We start from the raw sequence: 23,013 nt of genomic DNA, 5'->3' as shown, positions 1-23,013 counted from the left end.
CAAAAAGCCATGAGGGCTTATTTCCATGTGGTCCTGTGTATTCAATTAATCAAGACAGAGGGAAAATATGGACTCATGTTTCCTGTCTCAGAGGTAGATCAACAGCTGATGGTTGTACTGTGTAGTGTGTACTGGCATATGTAGGCAGACGCCATGGAAACAAATAACAATGCCCCCCCCACACCTCCACCATGCGTCAGGATGCTGCGTCTTTTATTCACTGCACTGCCCCCCTGCTCCCTCCGATGACCTCTGACCTCTGTGTTAGCCTACACAAAAGGAGTCAGACAACTCCCTCATTCAAACCTGCATGCGTGCACGGCTGGCTGCACAGTGCACACGCACACACACGCTCACACACGCACATGCATATTTGTGTGCTCTGAATATGCAGGGTACACTAGACAGACACAATGTAAGAGAGGGGGAGAGGGGATGGGAGTCAGAGAGGGGGAGGTACGGTCAGACAGAGAGAGAGGTACTGTAGTGTACACAGAGAGAGAGAGAGAGAGCATGGGTGCTGGAACAGAGGGAGAGATGACTACAGGTATAGTATAGTAGGCTACAGCTAGGTAGGTAGGGCATGCTGAGATAAATGTATTGTTTAGTGAGAGAGATTAGTTTACTTTTAACAACAATGGTTTAATTCTAGCCTGTAATTATTGTAATACACTGTAGCCTACACTAAATGGAGCCCAATTGTTGTGCACAGGTGTCAATCAGTAGTTACCAGGCAGCGGAACAAAGCAACCCTCTGGGGAGTTTAAAAAAAAAGTCAGCCTCTCTCCCTGGCAGTCCCTGCAAGCATGAGAGTCACCTGCAAGTGACAATAAAGGACCAACCTACTTTCACTCACATGCTAGACTAGACAGGTTCATTCTAACTCCACTCCTCAGCTGTGTGTTACAAGACAGGACAGGTGGCATAGTTTATTACAGCTCCAGTTTTATTATGGGTCACTTGTAAGATTTTTTTTCTTTATACTATTTTAAAACATATTTTAAAACAAGTATTCAGTATTCAAAGGGGGTTTTGTTTGAAGTTATAATAATGGATCGACTGGACGAATGGGGTTTTAAATCGAAGAAGATGGAGCTCGAGGAAGACTTCTACTTGGATTTCGGTGCGGAGGAAATAGCGGATTATCACCGCCGGGACCCCGACGAACTTTTAGCTGCCTTCAAACAAAAGGAGGAAGAGGTGCTTCTGGCGGCGCAGCTGGGGAACGCGTTGCTCCTGGAGAACCGCCAGCTGAAGGAACAATGCGACAAGCTCCATGAACAGTACCAAGACAAGCTGGAGGTAAGAAAGAAAGTTGATTATTTGCGCGTAAAATACGCACGAAACAGACTGATATTAAATGTATAAAATCTAAAATGTCACCTGCACGTAAGGGTCCGTTTGGTACATTTATACATTCTCAGAGTTACAAATGTATACAATTTCTAGGATTTTTAAATGCGTACAGTTGGGTTTCCGAGATTCCGACAGATTGCCTATATGCAATGGACGAATGATCGCTCAAAAACAAATGCGTAATTGTTCCATCTGTGGCCTGTTTTTGCTCGCTATGCATTATGTAGGCCTAAACGTCTTAATTATTTTATGATAAAAGTATGGCATAGGCCTACATGTAGGAAAGGCTACTGTAGTTCATAATGTTACTTTACCACTGTGTCGCCGACTCGCCTCTATAGGCTATTACAAAGTGAAGTGACATTCGATCCGTTAGGCTACAATGCTGGCTCATCATTAAATGGTTAATTCCTTTTTGTTTGTGGGTCCTTATAAGAATGTAAGTATGATGTCATTTACACTAAAGGTGCAGATAGCTTAAGTAGTGTATAGACCTTTGTAATGTGCTATCTTCTCATGTTATCAGTAGCTCCCCAGCTGGGTTAATGTCCACAGAGTTTAACTATGTAGCCTACAAGTTATCAAATATTGATATCGTCTGGGCATTTTATGATAACAATTTGAATACCGGTACTTTAGAAGATACCAAATGAGCTGACCTAACTCATTATTTTAAAATCATGGCTTCGGTAGCTTATGATGACAAATACTGCCATACCAGTGGGGTCCAGGGCCAGGCACCCTCTGGGTTGCTTGAGCCGTTGAGCGGGTTCCAAAATGGACACAGGTCAGTAACTTTGAGAGTGTATGGAACCAAATGGATCCGAGTTATGGGAGTTATGGCAAATCAAAAGTTTGAGAGCTACTGCCATATAGGCTACCTTCTTTTTCAGTGTGCATTGCATATAGGGATCCCTTGTGCACAGTGCACAGCAATATGTTTTGTATTGTCACAATAATGACAAATAAACCAGTGGATTGCTTTAAGGGTTCAGTTGGATTGTGTTTAATTGGCACTGAGTTGTGAACAAAAGAGCAGTGGTGGAAAAAGTATTTACATTTTTGAGTGTTGCGGAGCTATGTGTGTCCCTGGGTCCCTGGTTGGGTCCGTCCGAGCACGAAAATAGCGTTTGGTTGGTTTTCACCACCAAGTCTCACTGTTGCGCAGCCTAACACACACACACACACACACACACACACACACACACACACACACACACACACACACAGTACATGATTTATTTCCGTTTTTTCTGCCTTCTTACAGCCTTCTTCATAAGTGCTTCCAGTTAGGCAGGCCTGTACAGCCTGTACTGTACATTTGCCCTGCGTCGGTCAAACCTACCTATAGTGGAAAAGTCAGGAAAACAAACTACAGCTTTCTTTCCGCAGTGGTGCACACACATGCGCGCACACACACACACACACACACACACACACACACACACACACACACACACACACACACACACACACACACACACACACACACACACACACACACACACACACACACACACACTTGCCACATTTTGTGGGAATTAACTTGCCAAAGATGAAAAGTGTGACAAGTGTGGTTTTCAGTGGTCAGTGGAATTGCGTTGCTAGGGAAGAGCTTGGGTTCAAGTTTATGTCTTGTCAGCCACTGATGTTCAGAAACACTATAATAGGAAATAAACTTGGACACATTTAGAATGTTTATGTCGTCAAGTGTGAAAACGTCTGAGGCACTCTGGACAAAAGTCAAATAATTGCACTTCCTCTTCTAATCTGTCCTTAGCATAATTTGGCTCGATTTATGTCTCTGTCTCTCTTATTGACATATTGTGGTCAACAGTGATGATAAATTGTGAAGATAAATAAACTACTTGGGTTTTGTGTGGAGAAAATGGACCATTGTCTCAGATAAAGATAAATAAAATGATTACATTTAACACAAAATGGAACTTTGCCTTTGGCACACTGGCACACCCGTGTGAAGTGAGTGGCGCTCTTGTCATTATACATCATCAGTCATCAGTCATCTCATTCCGGCCAATCACAATTTGCCTCCTTACTTCTGTCTTCAATGTTTGTGTTTACACAATGTTTGTGTTTACACAAACACTCAAAACTGGACATTCATTGTCAACGGCATTCAAAAAATTGCTGATCAACAAGCTCACAACGTGCAGTGGACATTTTAAATATGAAAATGTTTAAATAGCTCTACCACCTAATCCCTACAACCCACAATCTGCTTTCTCCCTAAAACTCTTTTTGTAAAAGAGACGCAGTCTCAATGTGTTTTTACTGGTTAAATAAAGGTTAAAAAAACGGAAGATGTGGTTTAAGTTGTTTTTAAGATCCCCCTTCGAAATTAGTGTTAAAGTGTAATGTAGTGTAATTAGTTTTATAAATCTTATGAATCCTTTTTTGCCCCCCCCCCAACCCCACAGGAGCTGGAGCAGGGCCGGCATGAACTGCGTGTGAAGCTGGAGGGCCGGCAGTCCCAGTGGGAGAGCCAGGTGGGAGACCTGGAGCAGGACGTGAGGGAGCTGAGCTCCCAGGTGGAGCTTCTCACCCAGGCCCTGAGTGATGCCCAGAGGGACAAGAGACGCGTTCAGCAGGAGCACAGTGAACACAGCCAGCATCTCCGAGAGCAGATCAGCACCGTGAGTCCTCCTCATATCTGGAAAAATAAGTGTGAAAGAATGCCAGGCAGGGGAAATGGACAGCAGTTGGTATTTTGACCTAATAAGGCGTGGCACCATATTCCTCATCCCTAATCTTCTTAGGCATTTTTGATACTTTGAAAAACATTTTAAAATAGTGAAAATAGCTGATCTGCATCTGCACGTTGTGAGCTTGTAGAAAGGTTACTTTCACATTTTGTTTTGTTTTCAAAAATGCCTAAGAAGATTAGGGATGAGACATAAGGCACTGTGAAAGATAGGGCCGTTGTTTGTTTTTTTTTAAGATATTTTTTTGCGGCTTACGCCTTTTATTGGTTTTTGAAGGGACAGACAGTAGGCTGACAGGAAACGGGAGAGAGATGGGGGAAGACATGCAGTAAAGGCCGTGTCGGGCTCGGGAGTCGAACCCGAATCCCAAAACTAATAGAATACTTGATGAATTGAATAAAATAGTGGTCCAATAATAACAAGAGCAAAATGAAATCTCCCCAAATCTGTTTATAAACTCCAAAATAACTCTCTCAGTATAATCCAAGTGTATTCCTTCAACCACTTAAGCCCTATACAGTAGTTAGGAATAGTGAATAGGAATAAAGAAATAGGAATAGTCAAAATAGCTGAGCTATTTATGAAATGTTTTCTTATGTTGATTATGTTGATGAATGGTTTCCTATAATGACATGCCCAAAATAGTTTACCTGTAGTATATCAGAAGTAATCACCCCTGCAAAATAGGTTTATAAAATTACTTTCAGCTTTGTTTGGCATTTGGCTTTCTACTACAACACTAGTCTTGGTGCAAACAAACACCAGTTCAGGCTCCAGCACTGCTTCCCGAGCCAAGCCTGATAAGACGGGAGGTGTTATCCAATCCACATGCTGAGACTCTGTGTACTTTCCCAGGTATCAGTCTGTCACAGTCTCTAATCTACTCCAGAGCGAGGCCAAAACACATGCTGTAGCCTGGCTGTGGGCAAAACCCAGAGCAAGGCCATGGTGATGCATCGTTTACAAATGGAAGCAATGGAACGTAGATAAGCATTCCTCTTAAGACGCCACCAGGCTGTGCAAGAGAGAATGGGGTGGAGCCGGTCACTGCACTGTTACGTAAATAAATCATTGGAGTTGATGACGGCCTCTGGGGAAATGACCAGGTCCTAAACTGGGAGAAAATGAAACCACACATCAATAAATAAGAGGGATTCAGGGACTGAAAATCTGAGCTCTGATGTCATTCCAGTTTAAATACTGGATACTAGAAACTATACTGTATTCCAGGAAGCATACATTGTTTTCACTTCATAGACAGAATGTCATTTCATATAGCACATTTGTACTAAATGTAGTACTTTTTGTACACCTTTCCGATCCAGCAGGCTTTTGAATTAGCCTTCTCTAAAAGACAGGTGAGATTTCTCTCATTTCCAATGTTCCCAGGCATTTTAAGACAAGAAAAAGAACACAATCAGTTCAGTAAAAAAGGTTACAACTTGACAAGCAGTGGCTTGAAATCAAAGGCATGAACTCTGCCAGAGAGTGAGGAACCATAACCATATACTGTATATTATACTTTGTTGCCCAGAGTCCCTCATATGGGCTCTTTGTAGGCCCACTCCTTTTCTCCCATTACACCAAATCTCTTGTCAGAAATAGCCAATACAAATCTACAAGCTCACAACGAGCCGTGACATAGTGTGAGGTTGAGCTAGAGGCGTATAGAAGAAATGACGAATGCAAGCTCTGACTGGGACTGTAAGAACAAGGTTGTGTTGTAACTCGGATGTACATTGCTTGTTGCTCTGCTTTACAAATTAAGTGCATTTGTTGCAAAGTGATTGTGAATTGAGATGCTTGAGTCTCCAGTGACAGGAAGTGGAGAAGCAGATGACTCAATCTGTTCCATTCAAGGTGTTCTGTGACTCAGTTGTTCCTGACCTTTTGATCTCTGATCATCGTCATGTCTTATCAGTTAAAGCTACAGTCCGTAACTTTCAAGTAGGCTATGTTGATTCCCTCTTCCAGTGGAGAGAGGGAATAGCAATGATGTATTCACTTGGAATGATTAATTGACTGACTGACAACAATGCACATGCACTGTCATGTCTGTATAAAACACAAAAAAGTGTGAGAGTATTTCCATTGTGGTTTTGTATAGCTACAATATAGATCATGTTCTTTCACAGAGAAGCTGAGATTTGACAGTTTGTAGCGGTCGACAGTACTTGCGCGCTCTGCTTGCGCACTAGTGTGCAACTTGTGTGCAACAAGCAAGTAGGCACTCGACAGAGTGCAGTTCTAGTTATACTGTATTTATTTTTAACATACTCTACCAGTACTAGTTCTACTGTATTGACATACTCTACCAACCATACAGACAGTATTAGTTATATTGTATTAAAGCTGTAACTTTCCTCTTCTACCCCGGATTTGCTGCTGAAACCTTTACAATTGAGCTAATAGAGCCTGCCTGCTTGCACAGGGGATACATTTAATCTTGACCGTCAGGTGAAAATCTGTGTTAGATCCTGTGTCTAGGTCTGATACATGACCTTTGACACGATCTAAATGTCTCAATAGAAGAGCAGGAAGACAAAATGCAACCACCCCAATTGTATGTTATATTGTATATTAATTAACATACTCAAAGATTACATTTTATTAATATAAAAAAGTACCATAGTGCGAATTTAACTTGACCATATAGATGTACTAGTTATAAAATGTACAAAGGTAATCAGTAATGTAGTGTAGTGTTGTGTATGCATGTATGCATTGTGATGTGGAGGATGCAAAAACACAGCAAAACAAACAAATAAAATGCAGGTGGCCATGCGGCTGCTTGGTGGCTGTGGAAACTAAACTCTGCCAGAGCAGCCCCTTTAGCTTTAAACCGGTGGAGACGATTTGAAGCATGTCGGTAGCTGGCTAGAGGAGCACATTGTTCTGCTAATGATTATACTGTAGTCACGATGTTATATAACAACGTGCGCGACCTCCAGTAGCTTCAGTGCCCTGTGTTGTTGTTATAAGTGGAATGAAATGAATAGATAACCCACGCCTTGCAGATATAAAAAATGAAGCCAAAAAGATATACACGCCTCCTTTTGACTCTCAAGGTCCTCCTCAGAATTGAGGAAATGTGAATGTTATTCCAACCCTGAGGCCAGACTAAAATAGTACTGAGCAGTGCACAGCTACTGTAGTTACAATACAGTACACACGGTTACAGTCTTGTCAGAGGTGCAGGAAAATGTCAATTTAGATCAAAGGGGTAGCAAATTGCCTCTTTGACGAAGGGAGCAGCGGAAACATTGGTTTGTTTGTCTGGCTTCTCTCTGGTGGACGGCCCTGGCCTCTGGCCCTGTACATGGAATGGCTGAATAGCAGCAGAGGAACGCCGGTGTGAACAGCAGGGCAGGCAGCCTCTCTCTCTGGCTTCCTCGTGAATAGTAGCGCTACTCCTGGTAGCGTGCTGTAGTGTGGTGTGCTCCACTGCCTGGCACGGTGAGTGTGTGTGTGTGGTGTGTGGATTTGTATACGTTAGATTGTCTTCATGAGCTAGAGCTGTGCTCTTTATCTCGTATCGTTGGTGTCGGGCAGAAACCTCTTATTTCCAAATTCTAACTTTTTGTGTTTTTTTTGTGCATATTAACGCCCGTCGCCCTACTTGATCATACTACAGCATTACACACAGAAAAGTAGAAAATCCATCTGCTACTTTTTCTACTTTTGAATTTGAAAAGTAACAGTTTTGGACATATGAGTTTATTATGATTCTGTACCAGGCTTTTACCACTAAAACCCTATATACTAAGTTGACTGTGGTCCCACAGGGTTCTATACCAGGTCTGTGGATTCCCCCCCCCCCCCACTCAACACAGACAGATGTACAAGCTCACAATGCGTAAGTTGCATTGTGAGCTTGTAAATCGGCTATTTTCACTGAATATTCAACAAGTCTGTTAAAAAAATGAACTGAAATGTAACTCGGCGTTACAGACATTAAAGTAAAAAGAATATTGAGTAATTTAACTCTGAGAGTGTAAAATCAGTGATACAAACAAATGGGTATAGTTCCATCACTACTATGTTAAAAAAACAAATCACACCCGTGTGAACTGTGAAGTGAGGGGCGCTCTTTTCATCATACATCATCTCATTCCAGCCAATCACAATTTGCGTCCTTACCTTCGTCTGTGTTTACACAATGTTTATGTTTACACAAACATTCAAAACTGGCCATTCATTGTCAATGGCATTCAATGTTTGTGTTACACAATGTCTGTGTGCACAAACCCTCAAAGCTTGACATACGAGCGAAAAATCCAGTTTTGGTCTTTAAGTTTAGCATCAAGGTCAGAGGTACATCACTTTGTTAATTTGTCACATTGAGAGAGGATTTCTTGGAAGTTGGTCACATGTGTGAGTCAAAGCTTTGAGGAGCCTTTCAAATGAGCCACTGTTTAAAGGACAAATTCACTCATTTTCAACCTATCTTCATATAATTGGTCCTCCTATAACCATACAAAAGGTAACCCATATATATGTTTGGGTTACCTTTACTCCTGTGACAACTAAACAGGTTCCGGAAACAGTTCTAAATGTGATAGAACCGATTCCGGTTTCTCAATGTTGGATCCGGTTCCTCCGGTTGATTGATTGATTGATTGATTGTCTTTTTTGATTGATTGAATACTTTACTAACAGTTTCTATTGTGGTCACATGACTATAGAGATACTGTGTAATGATTTGCGGGATTTTTGGACAGAATCTGGAGGAGTAATATCAAAAAATGTGTTTTACAAAAGTCGGCCTCCTGGTGGCGCTATAACAGGCCGTTCTGGAAAATTTGGGACAGAGGTTCATCGTTGGCATCTAGGGAGTGTGTGTGCCAAATTTGGCATCGACCGGGTTAACAGTGCCGGAGATTAGCTGGTAACAGACGGACGGACGGACGGACGCACACACACGGACAGAGTGCAAAACTCTCTCCCCATGCCTTCGGCCTGGTGAAGACAAATAAGACTAATTTATGGTTTAGCCGTACCAACATGTTCATTGACAGTGAGTCCAGTGGTTTAACGTAACTAAGTACTGTACTTAAGTATAGTTTTCAGTATTTACAATTTTCAATACTTTTACTTCTACTCCACTACATCTCAGAGGCAAATATTTTTTTATTCTTTTTTTAATTATTTTAAAACTTGAGTTAGATTGTGAGTTTCTTGATCTGCTATTTTCAACAGATATATTTTATACATTTGAAAACTTGTGAAATGATGGTGACACCTGTCTCACGCTGAGCGTCCTGTAAACGGAGACGCCCGGTGAGGCGAGCCCTTTGTGACCTTTGCCCTCTTAGAAGAGCGTCATGTAGCTCACAGGCACAAGAGAAAGGACAGATATATGAACCATGCACATTATAAATCTTTCATTTGAATCCTTTGAAGTTTCCCTCACGCCCCAAACACAGCAAACACCCCTGGGGGAACAACCGTGCTTTGTCCCATTCTCTGATCGCTCCCCAGAGGACTGTCCCGTAGCTTGGGGAGTCAGCTGTTCCACAGCGTTCCCGCTTAGGGAAAGCCCATGCAAGGGTGAGTGTGTGGGGGGGAGGGGGAGGGGGCTGCCCCTCCACAGTAAAATCCTGAGTGTTAATTAAACTTGAGGTTGGAACTGGAGGCCTATAGAGGAAGACCAAAGAGGAGATGTAGTGAAAGAGGACATGAAGTTAGTTGGTGTGAGAGAAGAGGAGGCAGAGGACAGGGTCTGATGGAGGCAGATCGATGATTCACTATGGCGACGTCTGAAGGGTACAGCCGAAAGGAAAAGCGGACTCTTAAGCCATTTGTTGTATTACAAATGTGATGTGATGTGAAACGTTTTGATGTCTAATTTGACTAAGAGTTAAATTAACGGGATTTTGTGTTGGGTGGGATGATATATCATCTTTGGTTTAGTGCCCCTACACTATAGAATTCCGTTGAGGGGTCAATTTGTACACTTTCAGTGCCAAATTAATAGAACATCCTCCCTCTGTTTCTCTGTTGTGGATGAGAGGGTTTATTTATGTTGACAAGTCGGAGGCGGAGAGCTGTAGGGCTGGATGGGACTCCGGCGTCTCTAAACAAAACCCTACACTCCCACACATGCACGCACACATGCACGCACACATGCACGCACGCACGCACGCACGCACGCACGCACGCACGCACGCACGCACGCACGCACACAAACTCACACACACACACACACACACACACTCACACACACACACACACACACACACACACACACAAACTCACACACACACACACACACACACACACACACGTTGTTGTACCCCCTGCTGCTACTGTGTTGTTGTCAAACGTAGCGGGATGATGATGTCACTGCCAAGTCCAAGAGGTCCTCTCTGCTCCGTCTGTTGTAGAGGGGGGGTGGGGGGGTCTTTCATCTTGTATTGTCTGGCTCTGATGTGAGCTGACAGGGAACCGCCAAACTGCTGAGTAAGGGGAACCAAGGGTCCTCCTGGCTGGGGGGAACCGGGATGGGATGGTCCACTATATAGGTACAGAACTCGCACCAAGGCACCCTAACCCAGTCATGTCAACCCTAGTGCCAGAGACACTCAGAAGCAATATGACTTAAAAATAGCAGATCTACAAGCTTGTATCTTTTGCTGACCACTGCCCTAAACATTCTGAACCTTGTGGAAAAAAATGGATGAAAAACTAGCGCTTACATTAACAACACTAATGAGTCATGTTAATTAACTCATGGTACACACAGAGCATGCTTGTTATTGCAACAGAAGGTCGCAGTTAACTATGGGATCGTGCTTTCCCCGTCAGTGTGTTGGTCGGGCACCATCAGTGTGTTGGTCGGGCACCAAATATGGTGCCCAGGTCTCGTGACATCATGTGACATCATCAGGGATGGAGATGTGGAGACCCTGATGTCATAGTAAATGCGACCTGCTGGTTGTAGCTGAGTGGGTAGATGGGCTGGTTGTAGCTGAGTGGGTAGATGGGCTGGTTGTAGCTGAGTGGGTAGATGGGCTGGTTGTAGCTGAGTGGGTAGATCTTGGCTGTCAGATGTTTCCTCAGGCTGTATGTGTTCAACCTGTGGTGCTAATCCATGAACGTGTGTGTGTGTGTGTGTGTGTGTGTGTGTGTGTGTGTGTGTGTGTGTGTGTGTGTGTGTGTGTGTGTGTGTGTGTGTGTGTGTGTGTGTGTGTGTGTGTGTGTGTGTGTGTGTGTGTGTGTGTGTGTGTGTGTGTGTGTGTGTGTGTGTGTGTGTGTGTGTGTGTGTGTGTGTGTGTGTGTGTGTGTGTGTGTGTGTGTGTGTGTGTGTGTGCGCTGCTACCTCGGCAGGCTATGGAGGTTCAAAGGGCCATGTCTGCTGAATTGCAGACCCTTAAAGAGGAGCTGCGACAGAGAGGCAACCACAGCAGACCCCAGGATGAGGAGCTCATCAGTGCCATGAGGGAGCAGGTACTGAAAATGTTTCACGCGTCTGTAATTCAACTAGAACCTGCCGCAGGCGTGTCTTTGCGTCTTAACGCCACGTGTTTGTGTCGCAGTGCGATCTGAGTGAGACACACACACACATTGCCCACTGACTGTGGGTTTTCCGTCAGGTTGTGTTGTTGTTCCGTGTTGTTTCTCTGTGAATAGCATGTGTACGCTGCCGTGTTTTTTTCCATCCTGGGCAGGTAGTGTTTTTGTTGTTCTCCGTGAATGTTGTGTGTCCGCTGTCCGTGTAGATTATCTGGCCATCGCATCACAGAAAGGGAAACCGTTTTCACCACAGTTGTGGGGAAAGCCCCGCAGTGTGCGGGGTGACGCGTTGTTATGGAGGAAAGGGCCGCTGACACTTTCACTTTCAACACGGAGTGGCAGCACACCTACCCAGCTGGGTTGAAGACGCAGAGGTAACGTTAATGACATATCACGGCCAGAAAGCACAGGCGTGAACGGCACTTCTGCATACTCTGCATATGTCACGGTCTATGACTTGGTCACCGGAACTGGCGCACAAAATTGTGCGCTTTTGTGGGTGTGGAGTTGCAAACAAAGTTTTATTTGAATGAAAAGATACAACATTTTGGCGATTAGACTCCATTAACATTGAATGTATAAGATTAGCTTTCAATAGGGAGAACATGGATTGGTCTAGACTCTAGAGGCTGTGAGACATGGTGAAGTTTGCTTGCTGCATGCTGAAAAGAGAAAGTGTCAGAGGCAGTGATATTGAAAGGCGGAGTCCAATCACTTGATTGGCTGAAGTGCTCATCTCTCAAACTGACAACAGAGATCTTCCTTATTGAATTTACACTTATTGAATTTACACTTATTGAATTTAGAGCTACATTTGAGTTGTTATTGCCAATGTATTCCTCCCCACACACATTTCTGTGTGTTGTCAGTTGTCACTGCTGTTTTCTTATTGATTGATATACTTTATTAGTCCAATGTAAACAGCACGTGGTACATGTACAGTAAGGCCAAGAGGATAACACAAAAGGGCCTGGGAACTTTTACATTGTGGTCCTATGTATTCAATTCATCAGCATACAAAATGAACATAATAATACATGTCATCAACAAATACAAACACTATTTTGTACAAAAGAAATGGGGAAATTATAGTTTCCTCCCCTTGTGGTTCACCTGCCAGTGAGGAGCCCCCACTGGGACGCCCAGCTTCACTCTTCCAAACACGGGCCAATTATGTTTATATAGACACTGGACAAAGCCGGATGCACCGCGGTGGATTCGAACCCCCAGCCTACGAAGTGTCCCTGCTACTGGGGTTCCTCGTTTTATTCAGAAAAAGCACCACATGTGGAGTTCTGAAAGCCCCCCTTTTGGCCACACACCTACAGTATACAAATGATTGACATTTGTGAATGAATGACACAAAACTGAGTACTGTACACTGTACTTACGGTAAGTAAATGTTTTGAGCCGTTATACCAATTTAGTCGTTATATACCAATTAATTCTTCTAACCAGATGCACCGCAGTGTATTCGAACCACCGGCATACGCAGTGTCCACCACTGCTACTGGGGTTCCGGTTCCCATGGAGTCATGACAACGGCATTTTATATAGGAAAACTCTTTTTATTTTAAATAAAGCCCTAATGGGGCTGGGCCGGCTTAGCGGTCCAGGCACCTTGGCTGGTAATCCAGCATGACAGTGTGTCACGGGTTAGAGTCCCGATCCAGACAAACTTTACTGTGTGTCTTCCCCTCATCACTCTCCCCGTATCCCGTCTACTATATGTCTATCAATAAAGGAAAAAAAGCCTAAAAAATATCTTTAAAATTAAAGCCCTAAATGTGGAGTGCTGAAAGCCCCCTGTGGGTCAGGGAGTTAACCCATTATGACCTGAGACCGACTCTAAAAACGTCCTAATCCTTACAGTTTTCTGAAAAAACGTATGTTGCGTGCGTGTGCGTGCGACGTGCATGCGTGTGTGTGCGTGCTTGTGTGTGCAGGTGGTGCGTCTCACCCAGAAGGAGCAGGTGTTGGAGGAGAGGCTACAGACTGTGAGTCAGGAGAACATGGAGCTGAGGGAGAGCCTGACCGCCCTGCACAGCACCCTGGATCTGACCACCCACAGCAGCCAGAAGCACAGCACACAGGTACACACATTAACAAACATCCCAAACACTGCGTCCACTATGAGGGTTTAACCCAGAACCTTCCGAACCTCTTGACTTTCCTGAAACAACCTTACCTTTCCATTATAACATTATAACAACTGAGGAGGTACCATATAACATTTTTTTTAAAATGACTGCCCCCCAAAACATTATGTGAGATTGGAGAGCTGTTATTTTTGAGTGGTGTAAACCACTCCTACAACTGGCTTTTGTGTGCAGAAAAAAATGAGCATGGTTGCTATGTTCAAAATAATTTCTGACGTAATTAAATCACACCCGGGTGAACTGGATGACCGTAGCAACCGTGGTCATTTTCTCTGCACAAAAAAAGCCAGTTGTGAAATCACATCCAGGTGTGATTTCATTACGTCAGATCAGAGCTGATCAGGCTATATAATACCTTACCTTATATAATACCTCACATCGGACAAAAACTCCAGCTGAATCAACTTCATGGTCACAAATCATCACATCAGAAGACGAGTCTACCTAGCCAAAGATCTTTAACGTCAGACATTACGTCAGACCACAGCTGATCATGCTATATAAAACCTTACACCACTCAGTTCACACGGGTGTGATTTTTTATATTATTTGCGAGTACGGTATTTGATTGATTGATTGATTGAAGAATTTATTAACAGTTTGCAGAATTACAGTACATTTCAAGCACAAACTCAATACAAAGGCTGTTAACTGTGAGTGGACGACCCAATTAAGCATTACACTTGTTTCCAATAGGGTCCACCATGTTCAAATCATCAAAACATTTAGAGACGTACAAATAGACACTTCTATAGACAGAACAGGAATTCATCATAAAGGAGGTAAAAAGGGAAAAGAAACATATACAGTGAGGGAAAAAAGGGGTGGGCGGTGGGGGGGATTCACGTTCAGCTCCCTTAATTTGTTTGTTTTCCTGGGAGGAGCTGCGTTGGGTCCCCAAGTCGGCTCCGTGGCCGTACCTTGAGTTGGCTGTGTGGCCGTGACCGTCTCTTGTGTCGTCCTTGTGTTGGGTCCCCAAGTCGGCTCCGTGGCCGTACCTTGAGTTGGCTGTGTGGCCGTGACCGTCTCTTGTGTTGTCCTTGCGTTGGGTCCCCAAGTCGGCTCAGTGGCCATACCTTGAGTTGGCTGTGTGGCCGCGACCGTCTCTTGTGTTGTCCTTGCATTTGTGTTTGGAGGATTTCGATTTTACAGGGGCCAGTTTCGAATTGCAGCCGTCCGTAGGTGCCCTTTGAGAGCGGTTTTGAAGGAGTCAAGGGATTTGCATGTCTTAATGACAGTTGGTAGGGCGTTCCACATTTTGGTGGCATAGGAGCGAAAATAATTTAGTCCCTTGTTTTTGCCGAATCTGGGTTGTACATGGTTCGTTGCACTCCCTCTGGTGTTGTGGGTGTGGACTTCGTTAACATTAAGGAAGTATCTAGACAGGTACATGGGTATCTTGGTGGTGTATCGAATCTTGTGGACCAGACCCATTGCAAGATGCTGTACTCTGTCGTCGACCCTAAGCCATTCCAGCCTGTCGAAGTGGGCAGGGGTGAGGTGGGTTCGGGGGGCTAGGTCAAGTAGGAGCCTGACCAGTTTGTTTTGGGAAGTCTGGAGCCTGGTTTTAAGGGCCTTTGAGGTGCTGTGGTACCAGGAGGTGCATGCATAGTCAAAGAAACCCTGTACAAGGGCTCCTGTTAAGGTCTTCAAGGTGTTTTTGTTGACCAGTGAGGAGATCCTGTAAAGGAATCTTGTTCTATGGTTGACCTTTTTGATTACGTTGGTGGCCATTTTATCACCGGAAAGATTAGCCTCCAGGATGGAACCTAGGTAGGTAATTTCATCTTTACGTGTGATAACATTGTCACCCACTCTAACCAAGAAGCCATTTGCCTTGCTGAGATTACTATTAGAGCCAAAGAGAATGGATTCAGTTTTTCCCAGGTGTGAAGATAGTTTGTTATCAGGTATTACTTAGTATTGCCTCCTGGAACAACTGGAAGATTTTATCTCAAAGATGCTTCCTTCCTCTCCCTATCTCTCTCGTTCCCTCCATAATGGCTTCAGTCACATTTTGTTGGAAAAGCACTGCTCTCAGATGCGTGTGCATTGCAGTAGTAACCAAACTGCATGGTCTAGCTGTAGTAATGAACTGCAGTAGTAACCAAACTGAATGGTGTAGTAGCTGCAGGAATGAATGAGCTTCGACAACAGAGAGCTTTTCCACTCCCAGTCTGGCTGACTGGGTTTTGGTGGGATTGTGCAGAACATTGCTAAACAATCACCTCATCCACTGTCTTTGTACATTGTGAATGCCACACGTTCTGCCTGGGGACTTTGATGTTTTGCTACTAGCTGGAATCCAGCATGTCAGGATTATTTAGCTGTCACTGAATACTGGCTAATGTTTTAACCAAGGTTTTGAGGCCTCTCTAAAAGACATTTGTCCCACGTGTTGACATTATAGTTGCTCAGTGGTGGAACAAGTACTCAGATCTTAGAAGTAGACATTTATGATGAATTGAGTATGAAGGACCCCAAATCAAACAAGCCATAGGCTTTTTTATACACTCTATTTATAGCAACAATAATAGCAAATAGCAACAGAATATAGAGCTTTAACCTTTTAACAAAAAGCATTTTTAGATGGGACGAGTGACACCCTCCTAGCCCTGGTCCAGAGTATTAGTGAGTTCTCTCAAACGCCCTGCCAGGCGCTCCTCTGCTGCACACCGTACATGGGCTCCCGACTTTAGTAAAAGTAAACAAAACTACTCCGCTACTCACTGTTTCGTGTTGTGCTCAAAGGCTGTTTTGTGTTGTTGAAAGTCTATTGATTGTGCGAAGTAAAGAGGATAAAAAGGCATTTTTTCCTAACTTTATTCTCAGTGATAACATTCTCCTTGTCTGCAGTGAGATTAAGTACCTTGGGCACTATATCTCTGATGACCTCACAGATGATAAAGACATTCATAGACAAAGGTGCAAACTGTATGCCAGGCAAACATTTTAATGAGGAAATTTCATAATTGCTCTTCAGATGTCAAGGTATCACTGTTTAAAGCTTTCTGTACACCGTTGTATACTGCTCACCTGTGGAGTAACTACAAGGTGAGTAGCATGCATAAATTTAAGGTTGCATATAATGATGCATTACGTTTACTAATGAGGGTACCAACTACAAGATGGCACAGTGCCAGTCAGCTGTTTGTGAACTTGGGGGTGCCTACCTGTCAAGCCCTTCTGAGAAACTTAATGTACAAATTCATGTGTCTACTAGAGGAGTCTGACAACTGTGTCATCAGGTTGTTAACCAACCCTGTGAAGAGCTCTAATAGGTTCTCTTCCATGATTTGGAGACATTGGCGTAACTGCCTCTACAGGCTGTGAGCTTATGTACTGTGTATGTATATATGTATATTTTATTTGTTTCTATTTTTAATTTGTTTTATTATTACTGTCCTTTGTTCCTCTGGACCGTGAGTCTGCAATAAAGATTGAATTGAAAATATTCTCCAGGGTGGTCTTCTTCCTCTCAACTTGTTCAACGTGTTCTATATGTGTCTATGGCTTATTGTGCGTATTGCATATAATGTTTTTCTATTGCTTGGCCCGTGTTATCGCTGCTTGCAGCTATATTTTTTATTGTGATACCAATAAATAGTATTTAATATCCAATTTATTTGTAAACAGCTACTAATAGAGTTTATTATATGAATGTCTATGAAATGTTCTTTACAATGGAGACACACTGAAATGGAATGAACCAGTAATCACAAGCATATCTTTAATGTACTTTTATTATGGAGACCATTAGTACAAGTCAGCAGGTTGAATGAGACTATCCCCTCATTTTGCAGACAGAAGGAAGACTGTTACTAGAACAATGCACGTCAGCCCATTTATTTCCAGAACTTATAACCTTGTTGTGTGCAACCTGACAGTTTGTACACACACAGTTATATTTGCGTTGCCCGTTTGGGTGCCCGTCAGCCCACCATCTGAAGTTCACTTTGGAGCCATCGGACCACATCCACCATCCCTCCATGTGACGGTCACTCAGTCCAATCCATGTGGCTCTCTCGTCTGGGTCAGTGCTCTTGATGAGGGTTGTGACGAAGTTTTGCTCATCAGCGCTGTGGATGGACACCAGATTAGCATCTTCAGACACACAGTTCCGCTCCGCTCCGGCCCAGATCATAGGTGAAGAGATGTACTTGTAGCAGTGACCATTGAAGACTCTCCAGAACAGTGGACAGGGTAAATCCAGCCGATTTCCAGCCGACCTTCCAGCCGAGATGAAGGTCAGCGTGCCTAGACAGAAAAGGTAGCAAATGGAACCAAAATGTATTCTTCAGCGTGATGCCATAAAATAACCTTTATTCCAGGAAGAACCTTTGGTCTGAAAGGATTGTTTATTTTAATGGTTCTATAAAGCACCCATAAAAACCCTATATACCCTATGTATATACCAGTGTCTCCCAGGACTCTATACCTCTCTCTATACTACCCCTCCATTTTCTCCCTCTACACCATTCTCCTGGGGCAGATGCATTACGAGTTTGTAGATCTGCTATTTCCAGCAAATTTGCCCAAAATTGGGATGCTAGGGGTTAAGTGATTATAGGAGTAAGTTTATGTTTTTTTGTATCCATTACTCACCCCATGAAGCCTTCTTTTCTTTTTGCCGCATACATGTTCCAATTATTAATTGGAGTAAATAGGAGGCCAATCTTAACCAGAGCAATACTAGATGTAAACCAATAACTTATATAAGCAGGACAGCACAGTCCTCACTGGATTCATTTATACATTTATTTTTATATTGGATTAGGAATGTGACCAAATTAACACATTTTAATCTCCATAAATTCAAGGCTTCAGGGGTCGAATAATTGATAGAAAAAAGTACATTTTGGGGTGTGAACTACCGCCTTTAAAGTGCCTCAATGGTTCCTTTTTGAGGACCCAAAAAGATTCCCTAGAACCATAATACATGAAGAACCATTCACTGAATAATAATAATAATAATAATAATAATAATAATAATAATAATAATAATAATAATAGCTCAAATAAATGGTTCTAGGTGATAGTTCTTTATGGAATAACAATCTGTTTTATTGTCACGCACACTTTGTATGTGTGCGTGCGTGCTTGTGAAAAAAGAAGAGGGGGTCAGAGAGAGGGAGAGCAAAGAAAACATGAAAAGAAAAATCACAGATATCTACTACAAATTGCTTAAAAGAGAATTCCATGCTAGAAGGCTTTCTTACCTTTATTTGTAGTTGTTACGTCCCCACCAAAGAGGTCCAGTTGTTATTTTGTGCAAAAGTGCATTATTGGCTATTTCCCCTAATATAAGCCCTCAATGGGGGTTGGGTTTTTGTACTAATTCACTTATTTCCATCGGAATCAGTAGTAAAGTGTGCCGCTTGGGATACTATTTACATTAAAAAAGATTTTTGAGCAATGCCCCATTCAATTCAATGCAATTCAATTAAATTCATTGAGGGCTTATGGTAGGGGAAATACCGTAGCCAATAATGCGCTTTTGCACAAAATAACACCTGAACCTCTTTGGTGGGGACGTAACAACTACAAAGAAAGGTAAGAAAGCCTTCTAGCATGGAATACTGCTTGAACAATGCAACAGGCACATACAGTATATACATAAGGTTAGCCATAAAATGTAACCATTTGGAACCAGATAAATGATTTATTTAGTTAGGAACCGAATGGACCCTTACCGTTCTGTGACTCTGTAACATTAAAGGTGCGCGGGTCCCCCTGGAAGTGCTCCCCGGAGTTCGTTGGTAGTACTCGGGGACCCACGGAGCGCGGGTCCCCCTGGAAGTGCTCCCCGGAGTTCGTTGGTAGTACTCGGGGACCCACGGAGCGCGGGTCCCCCTGGAAGTGCTCCCCGGAGTTCGTTGGTAGTGCATGGCCGGGTGTGGGCGCCGTACTGTTACCTAGTGCCTGGCCCAGCAAGCATAGGAGTTGAGGAAGCAGCAGCATCATGTATGTCAGCCTGAGGTGGTCTCTTGTGTCAGTGGAGCTTGGATTGGGGTCTTCTTGAAGAGTGTGTCTTTTTTTCTGCTCCACATGAGGGTGTCTTAATAGCTGGCATCATTTTGATTGGTCAATGGCCACCCACACCATATTTGCCTGATGAAATTACCCCCCCCCCCCCCCCCCCCCCAACACACACAGACAAACACACGTTCTCCCTTCCTAGAAATGTAGTGACTCAAAAGTACAGTGCCGTGCAATATTTGACTTTATTGAATAAAAAAACTTTGGGAGATTTAATAATAAAAAAATAATTCCTTTAAAAAAAATACATTTTGGAGAAAAAATAGCTCATATGCAATGTGAAATGCCACCTAATTCTTAATCCTTTTCCTTGTTTTTATTATGGGCCAACTTGTGAAAGCTGCATGCTTTTATTGTGAAGGGTCTCAGTTCTCACAGCCTGCATATTTCCACGTGCTGAAAATAGCTGATCGACAAGCTCACAACGCGTTGCGTCCGCAACGCGTTGTGAGCTTGTAAATCAGCCATTTTCAGCATGGAACACGTGTACGACGAAGAATAAATCAGGCATCACTGCGCTTCTGTGGAGGGAGGGAGATATATTGTGTAGGCCGAACGAGGCGATCATGTATGGACACTTGGCCAGTTGGACAGCTATTTTTCGTGGCACATTATGTTTAATCACAACAACGTCACGTTTACTTTACCTCCTCAGTGTTTGGGTCGGGACATGTAGGACTGTATGTGTCTGCTGTCTACGTGCATATGCGCGAAATGTAGCGTCTTCTGGATGCATGTCTTTTGCATTAACATTTCAATGGCCGAGGGTCGTTAGAGTCTATTGTTCCGTCGTTATCGCACGTCTAATGGTTAGACGTGTGACAACAACAACGACGCAACAATAGGAAGCCTGCAGCACAGTAGCTATAATATTGCTTTCGGGGGAGGGTTAGTGTTATTTTCGGTCAAATCAGGCGCACGCACATCCACAAATTGCTACGGGTGCAGGCCTCATGGGCCTTCGTCAGCCGAAACCTTGTATTTCTTTTGTCCGCTCTGTTTTTTTTGGGGGGGGGGGGGTCCCCAACTCAAATAATGATTATTTTATTTTGGGTGGTCCCCCATTTCAAATATGATTATTTTCGGGGGTCCCCAGTTCAAATATGATTATTTTCGGGGGTCCCCAGTTCAAATATGATTATTTTGGGGGTCCCCAGTTCCAATATGTTTATTTTGTCCTTTTTATCACGTCAACACTCAACTGCAGTGGTGCACGTAATTAATTACATTTACTTAAGTCCCCGCCTTCTTCAGTGATTGGGCTACAGTGGTCCCAGATGGAAGTAGTTTGTGAAATGAGTGTGAAGCAAGCTTATTTGAAAACTTTAGTTTTGATTTGATTTGGATTATTTTTACAAACATGCATTAACCACTTCATTTGGGCCATTTGAAAATAGCCGATCTACAAGCTCAGAATTGAAATTATTTGATGATTTATTAATTACCAATAAGACGCCCTTAGGGCGAGATGCGACGGTCGCTTCTCGTGCACGCATTTGGCATGGGGGGTCAGATCAACATTTGGAATGAATTCTGTACTGGCCATATAAGGAGCATATCTTAAGTGTACAGGGTTTGATGAGGTCAGATCAACATATGGAATGTCAGAACAGGTCAGCTCCATGCAGTATATGGAGATCTAAGGGTGGTATCGGGGACATTCTCTTGAGTGTACACAGTACAGGGTTTGATGAGGGCCCAGGTATGGCCGGGCCGTAATTTTTGGGCCTGTTGAGAACTCTAGTTTTCGCCGGCTGCCGGCCGCGGCTGCACTAATAACTTTGGGGCAGGCCCGTCTAGAGTTTGAAATTTGAATGGACAGGTAGAAGTAAAAAAATAGACATCGAAGAGGAAGGATGGATGGGGAAGGATCAACATATGGAATGTCAGAAAAGGTTCTGACATATATCCATATGGAGATCTAAGAGTTTGAGGTTTGAGGTCAGATGTAGTGTTGCTGGCCAATATTGATGGCATCAGGGATCTCCATATATGGGCTTAACTGCGACAGCAGGTCGCATTTACTATGACATCAGTGTCTCCACATCTCCATACCTGCTGATGTCACATAATGTCCCGAGACCTGGGCACCATATATGGTGCCCGACCAACACACTGACGGGAAATGCCCGACCAACACACTGACGGGAAATGTGCGATTGCATAGTTAACTGCGATAATACTATTTGCCTTTGTCTGGGTGACACACACACACACACACACACACACACACACACACACACACACACACACACACACACACACACACAAATCACGGCCTGCAGAGTGTGTGTGTGTGTGTGTGTGTGTGTGTGTGTGTGTGTGTGTGTGTGTGTGTGTGTGCGTGCGTCGTGCGTGCGTGCGTGCGTGCGTGTAGTGTGCGATGCGCGTGTTGAATATATGACTCTGTTGATTTCACCAAGCCCACTCCAGTCTATCTGTGTTTGTGTGTGTGTGTGTCTGTTTGTTTGTGAGTGTTTTCCTTGGCAGCCTAAACAGTACATTTCACTCCCATGAGGCACAAAGCACACAGAAAACCAACAGCACAGTTGAGTTGACTTGAGTTTATTAGGATGCCCATCATCAGCTGATCTGTCTGGGGTCCAACAAGAAAGCTGTTCTGAAGCTAACTTGGATATGAGTTCTCAACCTCCTGTTCCAGTTATTTTTATTTTATTAAGGGGCCAAGCCCAAAAGGGCCTATGGTCCCTTATTGTATTTGTATGTTTTGTTTTTCTTCTCCTTCTTCTTCGGTCACTTATTGCAGTTCTGGCTTAACCATGCAGTCATTTCAGGACCGTCCGCAATACACATATGCGTCTCCTCATGGTGAACAACTTTCGTGTTCTGACTTTTGACCTAAATGACTACATTCATTTCGCTCCTATGCCACCAAAATGTGGAACGCCCTACCAACAGTCATTAAGACATGAGAATCCCGCTCTCAACAGATGGCTGCAATTTGAAACTGGCCCCCGTAAAATCTGAATCCCCCCCACCCACCCCCTTTTACCCCTCATCCTATGTTCTTTCCATTTTTGCCTCTATGATTTCCTGTTTTTGGCTATATAGAAGTGTATCTATTATACATTTGAAAACGTGTGCCCAAGTGCCCAAGCCAGGAAAATAAAGTCACCAGCTACTACGTCACTGACACGCTGCAACACGCTGCAACACACACTGCAACAACACACTAACACGACACAGCCTTACCCTCCGCG

At 43.5% G+C, this 23,013-nt stretch overlaps 1 protein-coding gene across 1 annotated transcript in view; it reads left to right on the top strand.

Moving 5' to 3' along the window:
* Positions 1-1,050: 1,050 nt before the first annotated feature.
* The window catches only part of LOC306932304 (BICD family-like cargo adapter 1), a gene marked incomplete at its 5' end in the record, with an annotated part of 39,166 nt that continues 17,203 nt past the window's right edge, over positions 1,051-23,013 (top strand). The window contains 4 exons of the mRNA XM_079514054.1: positions 1,051-1,302; positions 3,795-4,010; positions 11,409-11,528; positions 13,541-13,687. Coding sequence (XP_079370180.1) covers positions 1,051-1,302; positions 3,795-4,010; positions 11,409-11,528; positions 13,541-13,687 — 735 coding nt within the window. The remainder of the gene's footprint in view (positions 1,303-3,794; positions 4,011-11,408; positions 11,529-13,540; positions 13,688-23,013) is intronic.

The sequence above is a fragment of the Electrona antarctica genome (genome assembly GCF_951216825.1).
Source record: "Electrona antarctica genome assembly, chromosome: 11".
Taxonomy (NCBI): domain Eukaryota; kingdom Metazoa; phylum Chordata; class Actinopteri; order Myctophiformes; family Myctophidae; genus Electrona; species Electrona antarctica.
Note: the sequence above shows the minus strand (reverse complement) of the source record. Positions and strands in the feature narration are given on the sequence as shown.